Below are 12,787 nucleotides of genomic sequence, written 5' to 3' on the forward strand. Positions count from 1 at the left end.
CATATGTGTATACCAAAAATACCGTATTGTGGCCAAAGGATAGACAAACATTCTTAAACCGCTTAATATGCAATTGCCGGTGCAAAATCAAATGGGTGAGGTGCCATCCATTAGATTATGGTTGCACTTATAACTAATTAGTATCACTAATGCTTATTTTAACCTTTTCATCTAACTAAAAAGGAGCCCAGGTTTTTCCCATATGGATGACCAGCGGTGTTCCATTTTGTCCATACCATTTTATGGCATAGTTCTTTTTATTTAATAAATAGTTTTTATAGTCACTAGGAGTCTCTATATTGTATGTGTAGTGTAGACCTGTTTTAACCCTGCAGAGTTGCACTATGATCTGTGTTTGTTTGTGTTTTTTCCCCTTACATGGCCTGTCAAGCAAGTGTGCTGATCCCCTGAGGAGTACAGGACTATCCATTGAACTTTTGGCGCCAGGTTTTTTTCTTTGTTTCCAAGTATTTTCTGTTAGTACTGACAGTATTACTAGGCAGCCATTACATTTTGTATTTTTACTTGTCACATTGGTGTTTTAATCTTTAGCGCTTGTTCACATTTTTTCTTTTTCACTTTTTTAGCGTACTGTTAACCCAATTTAGCGGATCGAAAATTATTGAATGGAGTTCTGTGGATCTACCCTCTTGTGAGCAAAGGAGTGCTATCAGGCCCAACAATATCAGAAACTACAACCTCTGCTATTCATTGCAGCAGCTCTAGCAGTGTGAGCTAAACCAGCTGCTGGATATTTCCACTGTGGCAGCATGCGTTTGAGCTCTACTGCTCACTCCTGTAGCTAATCAAACTTGTGATACTCACACTGGCCTCCTTCCTGTTTGCCAGTTCAATGCGCCCTGTGTGCAAAAAGAAGCACACTTGAGATACCTGGGAGATATGCTAAAAGGATATGCAAAGTGTAGGAATGAAGCTAGGAGGAGTGTCCACGAGTACGATTAGCTATAGGTCGAGCAGTACAATGCAAAATTATGCTGCAACAGTGGAGCTATCCAGCAACTGGTTTTGCTGCTAGAGCTGCTTCCCCAAATAGCAGAGGATGTGGGTTCTGATCCTGTTGGACCTGACAGTACAGTACCTCCTTGCTCACAGGGTATCTTAGGCTTGTCTTGTAAAAATGTTTTAGGAGGTGTGAGCCATTTAAATATACTTTGCATATCCTATTAGCATATCTCCCATGTGCACACATTTTTGTCCACAGGTGTCTCTCCCGTGTTGGTTCATGAGAGGTTTGCGGGGATATACAGTACTTGGGACTCCACTAACCATTTAAATTTTGATGTAAGTATAAAGCTTTTGTTCATATGCTCACAAGGTAGATGTGGAGAGAGGGAGAAAGAGAGGCGCTTAAGGTGTGTTTGTGCTCATTTTGACAGTTTCATAAATTTCCAGTATTTGTCAATTTGGCAAACTCAGTACTCTCATAAAGTCTAAACAAATCTGGTGTTATTTAATTCATGTATACTGTAACTTACATTTAGAGATATAACAGAATTTGAAATATTCCATTGTACAGCAAGTAAAAATATAATTTGTGAGCACACTCACCTGTTTCAGACTAGTCTGCAACCCTGCTTTTGCCATTATCTCTTAGCATACAGTGCTTGCCCTATAGCCAGGGATTCTGGGTAAAGACATGCAAATGAGCACACAATCTGTCACATTTTGCTTCTTGATTGTTGTAAACGAAAAAGAAAGTTGCCGTGGTAAGAAAGCAAAACAACTTCATCTAAAAGGTTAAAAACAAGCTAACTAATTAATTCAATTATCAATAAATAAGTTGTTTACCGCTGAATTTTAGCAAAACAGGTGCATTTGTAGAAAAAAAAATGTTTTCCACATGTATGAAATTAAATAGTAACATATTGCATATATTTTTATACGGTAACTACTTCAGGGCAAACAGTTTTGGAACCTTTACAAGTACATTTTGAACAGGAAACTAGATGAAAAGCTTAATTTTTTCACTAAAAGGTAAGGTGTAAATAACAGTAAAAACAGAGCATGAAAAAGATACATTTTAATTGGGGCGAAGGGATATATTTATGAGTTGTTTTTATGGTTGAGCATCGGCCTTTTGGATTAACTCTATGTGGATTGGTTTTGTGGAGGTCCGGGACTCTACAGCAGAGGATGTCCCTCTACATGGATAGCTTAACAATTTGTTGTTTATTTAATCAACCCTGTTGATGCCAATGGGGTAACCAAGGCAATCCTTTAGAGGTGATTTAAGAGGTTAATGATCTATGAATAAATATATAAAAAAACATTTTATTTATATGTATCTGTATTTATTTAGTAATATTGTATTATTTTTATATAGCTACCAGAGCTGTTAGCCATTCTTATAGAAGAGGGGGTTATGGTTGCCCATGGCTAGCTGACCACTTGGGCTACTATGAGGCAAATATACTTGTTTGGGTGCCATAAGACACCTTTTGGCACAAGAAGACACCTTACAGCTTGTTCACTTGAATTGGAATTGAGGTGTCTCCTGGCACTTAGGAAATATGGGCTATAGTGAGAGCAAAGAAGGAAGATCCCATAGTGTGAACACATTTATTAAATGAATACAAATTCATCAGGATTAGCACCTGACTGATTTTTATTCATTTTATAAATGTGATCACACTATGGGAGTGTGCGCCTTTTCCTTCCTTGTTATGGATTCGTGTTTGGACGTGGTTATCGTCCTATGAAGCTGCAGCCCAAGGTGATCCAACTTTGTGAAGATACAGATTTCCATCACTAGATTTACCATCATCACAATATCGGCGAATGTGTAACTATACACATTCTGCAATAGTGTATCCATATTACATCTTCTGGCTACACAGAGAGAATTTTCTTACTTCATCTCTTGTTGAATAATATTTGGGGACTATTCCTTTTGAACTTTATACACAAAATAAAACCTTGTGGTATCTGTTATATGCACATATATCTATATGTATGTACAGAATGTATTTATTTTTTTATATAGCGCCATTAATGTACATAGCGCTTCACAGCAGTAATACATGTGACAATCATATAAATAACAAATAATATAAATAACACATAAAGGGGAGAAGTGCTTCAGACAAAAGTACCATTTAGGAAAAGTAGTCCCTGCTCCGAAGAGCTTACAATCTAATTGGTCGTAGGAAGAACGTACAGAGACAGTAGGTGGGCGTTCTGGTAAGTGCGTCTGCAAGGGGCCAAGGTTTATGTATGAGGTGTTAATTATCAGCAATGGAGCTACTCATATGCTTCCTTAATCAGGTGTGTTTTGAGGTGGATCTTAAAGGTGGATAGAGACGGTGCTAGTCGGATATTGAGGAGAAGGGGATTCCAGAGTGTTGGGCAGTCAGGGAAAGGGCTTTAGATACAAAAGGGGTAGAGAGAAGGCATCCTTGAGCACAACGCAAGAGTCGGGATGGTGCATAGCGAGAAATTAGAGCTGAGATGTAAGGAGGGGCCGAAGAGTGTAAAGCTTTAAAAGTGAGGAGGAGAATTGAGTGTGTGATACGGAATTTGATAGGAAGCCAGGAGAGGGATTTCAGCAGGGGAGACACAGAAACAGATTTCGGAAATAGTACAGTGATTCTGGCACAAGCATATATATATATATATATATATATATATATATATATATATATATATATATATATATATATATATATATATATATATATATTAATTTGCATGTTTACTGAGGTACTGTATATGGTTAGATTTACTTTTGGTAAATCTGAGCTTTAGATCTGGGAGGCGCCCCTATCTATGTATTTTTTCTTTCACTGCACCTACAGTACATGTGTTTTTGTCTGTCACATAATTTGTTACAATAGTATCACTGTATTTACTCTATACACATATTCTAGTTAAGCAATTAGTAAGCACATTTCATTAACTACACATTATATACAGTATATCTTTTTTTTTAACTAATTTATTGCACTTTCTCAATCCATTTATCACAGATTTCTCTCTCTTTTTTAGTGAGAGCAAGCTCTTATCCAATAAAGAGAAATGGAGTCCCAGAGGTGATTTTGTTAATATAGGTGAAGCAGCTTAAAGACAAACTGTAAGCTCTTTGAGGCCGTGAGCTAGTTATTTTACCGTCATCCAAAAATGTGGGTGTAAACTTTGTGGATCGTCAATGTGATGTGAAAGGAGCACCTTATATTGTACAGTACATTAGGATTAGGGCATGGTTTCTGCGTGTATTGTGTCACACTGTTTGAATAAAGCTGTTGTAACTTTTTGGAGACCTAGAAAATCAAACATGTAAAAACTAGGGAAAAGGGTGTTCTGTATGTATACTCTTTTTGTAATGATAGCAACCCTGTGCCAAACACAGAGCACAGCACCAGATTTGACAAAGAAAAGTAATTACTGAACCTTGGAATATATATTTTTTTTCCATGAGAAATCTGGTGCAGTTTTTCTTTTTTTGTTCCAGTATTGGCCAAATTTGGCATTAAAACTTTAATAAATGTATCATATTTTCCTTAAGATAGAAGTTAACTTTTAAAAGGGGGTTTCCCACATATAGCAGTGAGCAAAAAAAAAAAAATCGGACAACTAGTTGATGTAATTTGCGTCCTTAAAAAACGAAATGCACAAGTGTTACCTCGTTGTTGCCAATGAAATATGAACACTTCTTTTATTTCGAGAATTTCCTGTGAAATTTGAATCTTTTTTAAATACTTTTCTATATTTTTGGCCATTTGAGTAATGATGCCTTCATTGATTTACAAACAAAGAACAACACGATAGACCAACAAAAACAGTTGGGACATGGAAACATCCGAAAAGATATATATATATATATATATATATATATATATATATATATATATATATATATATATATATTAGATAGATAGATATATATATATTAGATATATATAAACTCTTACACTTTTCTGACTTTTTAAAGTGTCAATTCTCTAGATCTAACCTGTTAAACATGTTCCTGCCGCTAGTTCACTTTGGTTCTAGGATAATAACTTTGAGCTGCCTGTGCACCGCTTAAAAAAAGAAAAAAAAAAGAAGCTCTTTACAAGATGTATCACCTGTTGGATAAGGGCAACCTGTCCCTTGAACATGCAACAACTTCCATGACCCTATTAGTAACTGTGTCATATTTACTAAGCAGTGCTACTCCCTAAGACACTTTCTAGCATGGCTTGGTAAATATGGTACTCTTTATGGCCCATTAGGTGAACGGACTGTCAGTTGTCGTCCTACACAATAGTTGTCTTATGGCAGGGGGTGCTAAACTACAGTCATCAACACCCCCCAACTGGTCAGGTTTTCAGGATATCCCAACTTCAGCACAGTCAAAGACTGTGCCTCTGATTGAGCCACCTGTGCTGAAGTAGGGACTAATTGAGCCACCAGTGCTGAAGCAGGGACATTCTGAAAAACTGACCTGTTGGAGGGGGGCAGGGGTGAGTAGGTTTGTGGACTGGCATTGATCACCCCTGTCTTACGGAGTAACATCACCTAGTAAAGTTCGCCCATTCACTTGAATAAGCATAATGTGTTCTCCAGCATTGATGCCGTCTTCTTAGAAAATATTGTTCTTTATCTTTTCTATCGAAAACAGGGATTCATGGAAATTGTGTAGTAGAACTGAGTAAAATTGTGAAAACAGCCTCACGAGTCCTTAACTCCTCTTTTTGATACTTTCCCATTATCCAGAGGCTGGATAAAAATGAATGTCAGTGTGTATTTAAAGTAAATTTTTTTTTTACCTTTCTATATTGACCCCTTATGTGCTAAAATGTCATATCTTTCTGTGGACATTATTGCACTTACCACCCTGTTTCATTTACAGTAGATAAGTGTGATTAACTGAGGGACACAGAAGTATACAAAATATTTTTTTCCCATTTGTTATTTTGTATGTTTTGTTTAGTAAAAAGATGAAAGCGACTCTCGTTATCATGAACAAATGTGTCCTACTTATTGAACAATAACAATTCATTCAACGGAGTGTCTATTCCAGAGACCAGGGACGTGAATAAACAATATCCTGATGATAACATGTTATTAACATGAGAGGAATGACCGCCTGATCACCCGTGGAATTTTATGCAGTTTTAACACTTCCATGCCTCGTAGACAATGCATATCAATACCTTTGGGCTTTTCGCTGGGTTGCTAAGCTACCACGCAGAGACAACAAAAATATGCATGAGGTTCACAGGGAATTGGGTTAACACATTCAAATGTAGCACAATTGTTGTGATTTTTGTAAACTTTGGGGAAATATAAAAGTCACTTATCCAGCAGACATTTGAATCTGCTTAGTTATATATTTCTAATGGACGTGGAGATATTTTGGATTTGGTAAGTCAGTAAACAAGTAGAAAAGAATCTGACTCAGAAAGGCGACTCAGCGGGGCGGCACTGAATATTCATTATTTAGAAGACTAACAGCCTCTTTACAATCTGAACTTCACACGTTCAGCATATGATCCGCTTCAGATTGGATACGTAAATTCCCTTCCCTCTCTGATCTACAGTAAACCACGTTTCCTAAAAATATTACAATTGTACCTTTTCTAAAAAATAAAATAAAAAAAAAACAATGAAAAGCTATGAGTGTGGGGCACCCAAGCATATTTTCCAAAAAGTGTTTATTAACTTTAATGTGTTTTCTTTCATGCACTTGATATATTCTTTCATTTGGAGGTACATTAGTACCCTGTGGTAACAGTATGTAGCGCTTATGTATACAACTGCATTGTAATGTGCATGAGATAGTCCTGACTGTTGAATAACCAGCATTTTGGTTGTACCCACTTTGGGCCATATTGACAAGGCAGTGCTATTCTGTAGGCCACTTTTTGGCTCTGAAAGATCCCTTTTGACCCATACACTTCAAAAGGCTGTCAAGTGTCTTCCAGCAAAGGAAGATGTCTTGTAGAATAGCACTGCTTAGCAAGTATACTCCTTTATCTCCCTTTGCTTCAGGCACCAATATTAGATTATAAACTCTTGGGGGCCAGGGATTTATTGTGCCTGCCAAATTCTTTGTATACCTGTAGCTCTGCGGGCCGTGACCGCTCTGAAAATGAAAACATTTTAATATTATTATTATGCTCTCCTGCTGCTGGAGGGGGCTGCAATGCAATGGAGGGGGACTACTCTGGCAAAATAAGGATTTAGGGCCTCATGCAGTAAGCGACGATTATGTGAAATCGGCAAGCTTATCGATTAGTCATGTTATTGGCGTTTTTCCCTCTCCGTATGCAGTAAGTGCCGAATACATTCAAAATCAACCAGAAAACAAATCCGCCCACTCTCACGATGATGAGCCGATCACACACAGGTGTATCGGCGTGCGTGGCGGGGTGCTGTTAGGTTGCACAATCACAAATCTTGCTGAATCAGGCGAAACAAGCATGTTTTTGATTGCGCGCCATATTTAAAGGCAACGTGTACTGCTAATCATTCTCTGTGTTGTTGGGAGTGAGAGAGAGAGAGAGACGCACAGAGCTGGACGATTGAAGATTTGCATATTGACTGAGAGACTTGTTGTGTATTGGGTGAGCTTTGTCCTTTGTTGTTTTGTTTACATCTTTGTCTTGTTTTATATGTGGAAGTGGGTCGTGTGATTGCCTGTACATTTCTTGTCTGTTTTTTGTGAGTGCTGGAAGTATGCCCGCAAAGCGTGGGAAGAGTGATGCTGGTGGGAGTGGGAGTGCTACTCGTGCGAGTACGCGTCGGAGTGAACGTTCTGTTCAGGGGAGTGATGTTGCTGGTGCACCGAGTGGTGTTGCTGGGAGTGGGAGTGCTGTTGTTGGGAGTGGGAGTGCTGGTGCTGCGAGTGGTGTTGCTGGGAGTGGGAGTGCTGTTGTTGGGAGTGGGAGTGCTGTTGTTGGGAGTGGGAGTGCTGGTGCTGTGAGTGGGAGTGCTGGTGCTGGGAGTGCTGGTGCTAGGAGTGTGAGTGCTGGTGCTAGGAGTGTGAGTGCTGGTGCTAGGAGTGGGAGTGCTGGTGCTAGGAGTGGGAGTGCTGGTGCTGGGAGTGCTGCTGGTGGCGCAGTTGCTGATGGGGTGTCTGGTGGTGGCGTGCTTGCTGGTGGCCAGCTTTTGGAGGCTCTTCCATTGGAAGAAGGAGAGTCCAGTCAGCACCAGCCAAGCTCTGACCCTAAACCTGCTCGGAAAAAACGTGTGGAGAAGCCACGTAATCCTCGCTTCAATGACCAGGAAAATAGGGCTCTTGTCACTGGCATTCTGGAGCACTATGACAGTCTCTATGGACATTTAGTAGGTAAGTGTAACTTTACATTTATTATTCAAATACATGTGATCCTAGGTCATCTGAGTTTTGTTCATATGCAAATATGGGTACACAATATCTTTCTATGTTCATTAGTGTGGAAACACAGCTTTTTATCATGCCTTACAAGGACAAATAAACACAGGCGGTCAATTTGCCAGAACTGCATACAATATGAATGCAACCTTGCTTACATGTATAGGTTTAGTAGTGAATGCTCATGTGCTGCACATATTACACATAAAACAGCATGTTTGCTATCTCTTGGAACAGCTAGCAGTGTAGGAAACTGGTGCTTATATTATTATTAATTTACCTCATATCTTTTATATGTTTTTCAAGGGCGGACAAGTGCAGCAAGCAAAAAAGAAATGTGGGACACAATAGTCATTGGTGTCAATGCCTGTGGGAATAGTGTCAGGGACAAGTATCATTGTCGGAAAAGATTTGATGATATTAGGTCCAAATTGAAAAAGAAAATACAAGACCAACGCGTGCATGCTACTGGCACTGGAGGTGGGCCCACACCACAACGTCTCATATTGACTCCATTGGAGGAGCTGCTTCGGCCAAAATTACTTACCGTCGTCGTGGAAGGCTTGGCTGGTGAACGTGACATTGGAATTTATCCGTCACAATTTCCAGCAGGTGATAAATATTACTGTACTAGGCGTGTCGTTGCTTACAGTTATTTTGCATATTTACACTGCTTTTTATACTGTCTTCACAATATAAGCATACCTGCATCTATATATGTATATGTCTGATTCTGTATATATATATCTCAAAATAGACATATATGTAGTAGTCCTACTAAAAGCAGTAACTAATATAGCACGTGCCATTGCGTGCTCATTTACATGTGAATTCCCAAAATGCATAGCTGCAGTGGAAGCAATTGATGGTGGGCGAAGATGGGGAACAACAGGGTAGTACACATGTGTAACACATGTTCATGAGAAATTATTAGTAGCTACAGGTACAGAACAGAAATATGTATCATATTATTGTGTATTTTATTGATTTTACTCCGACAAACATGACATTACTGCCTATTTTAAGCATGCATCAAAGAAATTGCATGTAACGGCCTACAAACATCACTGGCACTAACACATCTATAGTTGCTTATGAAAAGGTCCATTTTTGCTTTATGTCATATACAGACAGCATAATGAGGCACACGTATCATATGTTATGTCATTGTTTTCATAACTTAAACACTGCAGATGACTACTTAGCTCATCTACCATTGTGTTAAAGCAGCTGCAATTAATATCTCATCACAGCATACACTTCAACAGAGGGGGTGGGGTTCAGCACACACACTAATTACAGCCTCATTTCACGGTCAACTTAGTTCACACCATTTGCACCTGTTTCAAGTCATTGAAAGGTGTGGCTGATTAGGCTTTTTGGGGAAGGGAATACCTTTCTTACAACCTGAATAGCACAACTGAAGTTAATCACACTCATTTGAAAGCTTAACTCTAGCTACTAAATGCCCCAACAACTCATTACTTATCAAACCGTACGTCACACATTAGTTCACTCATATCTATAGTTGAACTACTATCAAAGACACATTATCACACACTGCATGTGTTGTCTTGTTGAGTCACAGCCACATTCAGGTGTGCCACATCTTCGATTAATGTACCACACATATCCTCTACCAAAAACAACACTTTTTGCAATATGACCACCTTCATGATAACCATTGTGAATGGTCATCTCATGATAGTTATGTACATTATGATACTGATATCACTACACAACATATGATTTTTATGTACTCATTTAATCTATTTATCCTCACGCATTACTGCAGAAACATAGTATGTTGTATGTTAGGGAACTCAAAAATTCTAAGTACACAGGCATGTACAGTGTTATTACAACTATTTATGTTCACTTTCACACACATTTTCGGTTAAGGAACTGATGTTGTTAGTTAATCATAAATACAGAACATACAATAAGTGTTTGTTCAATATTTACACATGTAAATGTAAAACTTATGTTATTGTTATATATAGTTGCCCCTGGAGGACATGTGTCACCTGAGATGGAACAAGTGTCTTCACCTGGGTCAGCCAGCTCAACACTACTAGAAGGTGAGTGTATCATTTGCTGGCCATATAATATGTGCTCTTCTATATGTTATGTTGTCATGTGCATTATTTGTTTTGCACATCTTCTTTAAATAGGATTACTTAGTGTCAGTGAAAATTAAGTGTAAGGCAACATGTATTGTGTTAGTGATGTTAATTATCATGTAGGACTTCTGAGTTTAGAGCAACTTTTCATTCATTCATATTTCATACTGAGTCCAAACATTATTCGTAAGTCAAGGTAGTTTTTAATGAGGTTATAAAACGTATGCTAACATGTTAGGTGTTACTTAGGACACAGTACAATTACATAGTAACACAGCATACATTAACATGCCATTTAATAATGTGTACATTTCTTTTTAGAACATCATGGTGATGAGGATGATGAGTATGATGAGGATGACGCCACAGAAGAGACTGAAATACAATCATGTGACCATGAAGAGGTGCCAATAGAAACTGTTGTACCGCCAAATCGTCCATCAACTTCCACATACGATGCAATTGTAGCTTCAGAGGGAAAAATAGTGGACGCAGAAAATCGTCGCCATTCAGACATGATGACAGTGCTGGAAAGGATGATTGGACTGCAGGAAGAAACAGTATCACAATTGGCACATCTCCACAGAGTCTTCATTGAAGTGCCTAAACAGTTGCAAAAAATCAACACCTCATTCGAAGCATTAGTTGTTCAGCAAACACAAGCTAATTACTGGAGAATGACTAATGTACCACAATTCAACACCTCCCAGCCAGGATCTGTTCATGCAGGTCAGTTTTCACCACATTCATCTGATATTCATTCACCAGGCCCAAATGTTACCGGTCAAGTAGCAGACATTGCTGTGCAGGTTCCTGATGACATCCTACCGCTGCCATCTGTACAAATTCAGCAGCAGACACCTACAAAGGAGGCGACAAAAACAAAACAAGACACACATGAAACAGACCAACCATCACTTGTGCAGTGTCTACCAACTTGCTCACATGTGTCACTGGGCACAAGCCCTGTCCGTGAACAGTCACTACCCAAAAGCCCTGTAGGTGAGTCGCTGCCCAAAAGCCCTGTAGGTGAATCGCTGCCCAAAAGCCCTGTAGGTGAGTCGCTGCCCAAAAGCCCTGTAGGTGAATCGCTGCCCAAAAGCCCTGTAGGTGAATCGCTGCCCAAAAGCCCTGTAGGTGAATCACTGCCCAAAAGCCCTGTAGGTGAGTCACTGGCCACAAGCCCTGTAGGTGAGTCACTGGCCACAAGCCCCGTAGGTGAACAGTCACTGGCCACAAGCCCTGCCCGTGAAGTGCCAGAGGCCACTCAAAGTGGCTCTGTTGTGCCTAAAGTTGGTGGCAAAAGAAAAAGGAAAATTCAAGAGACAACAAGCAGGCCTGTTACTCGCTCGCAAAAGGAACAAAAAAAATAAATGTTATAATTCAGAAAATATGTCTTTGGCCTTGTTTTGTTGACTTCAGATTATCTAATTACTATTGTATGTATGCTGAAGACTGTGTTGTTTCCAAACTTTCAAGTATGTTCTTGTACACGTGAAGTTTTGGAAATGTTAACACTCCTAATTAATGAATAGTGTTATAAATATTTATGTTTTAATCGTCTGTTCAGTAATGGTCCACCAGGAGCCAGTTGCTAAGTTTAGAGAAGCTGCCATTGACTTTGCAGCAAAACATTGCATTTGGGTGTGTTAATTGATGTAAGAATTGCATATGCATATTAGTCACATGCAATTATTAAAACACCTAAGTAAGTGCAAACATCTTTCTTGTACGTGTACAGCAGGATTATGTGTAAATTATTACTTACCTTTGCCTTGCTTGGCCATTGTAATTTTGTCCTTTAATCAGTTGTGTGTTCGTTTCTATAACATCTCAGAATGTATAATAATATATACACACACACACACACACACACACACACACACACACACTGAGTGAGTGTGAGTGTGAGTGTGTGAGTGTGTATATATATATATGTATATATGTGTATATATATATGTATATATGTGTATATATATATGTATATATGTGTATATATATATGTATATATGTGTATATATATATGTATATATGTGTATATGTGTATATATATATGTATATATGTGTATATATATATGTATATATGTGTATATATATATGTATATATGTGTATATATATATGTATATATGTGTATATATATATGTATATATGTGTGTGTATATATATATATATATATATATATATATATATATATATATATATAGTACTATATAAACTGGTATACACAAACTAATACACTTCATGCTTCCTTGTGAAAGCACACTATTTTAATAATACAGGCCTAATGTTTGAGAAATATCCTAAGTATGAGACTCTAACAGTATT

At 38.3% G+C, this 12,787-nt stretch overlaps 1 protein-coding gene across 1 annotated transcript in view; it reads left to right on the forward strand.

Moving 5' to 3' along the window:
- Nucleotides 1-11,571, forward strand: part of LOC142469188 (uncharacterized) — a 71,170-nt gene extending 59,599 nt beyond the window's left edge. The window contains exons 2-4 of the mRNA XM_075576150.1: nt 10,342-10,419; nt 10,783-11,517; nt 11,564-11,571. Coding sequence (XP_075432265.1) covers nt 10,342-10,419; nt 10,783-11,517; nt 11,564-11,571 — 821 coding nt within the window. The remainder of the gene's footprint in view (nt 1-10,341; nt 10,420-10,782; nt 11,518-11,563) is intronic.
- The last annotated feature ends 1,216 nt before the right edge of the window (nt 11,572-12,787 follow it).

This window comes from Ascaphus truei, chromosome 18 (genome assembly GCF_040206685.1).
Source record: "Ascaphus truei isolate aAscTru1 chromosome 18, aAscTru1.hap1, whole genome shotgun sequence".
NCBI lineage: Eukaryota > Metazoa > Chordata > Amphibia > Anura > Ascaphidae > Ascaphus > Ascaphus truei.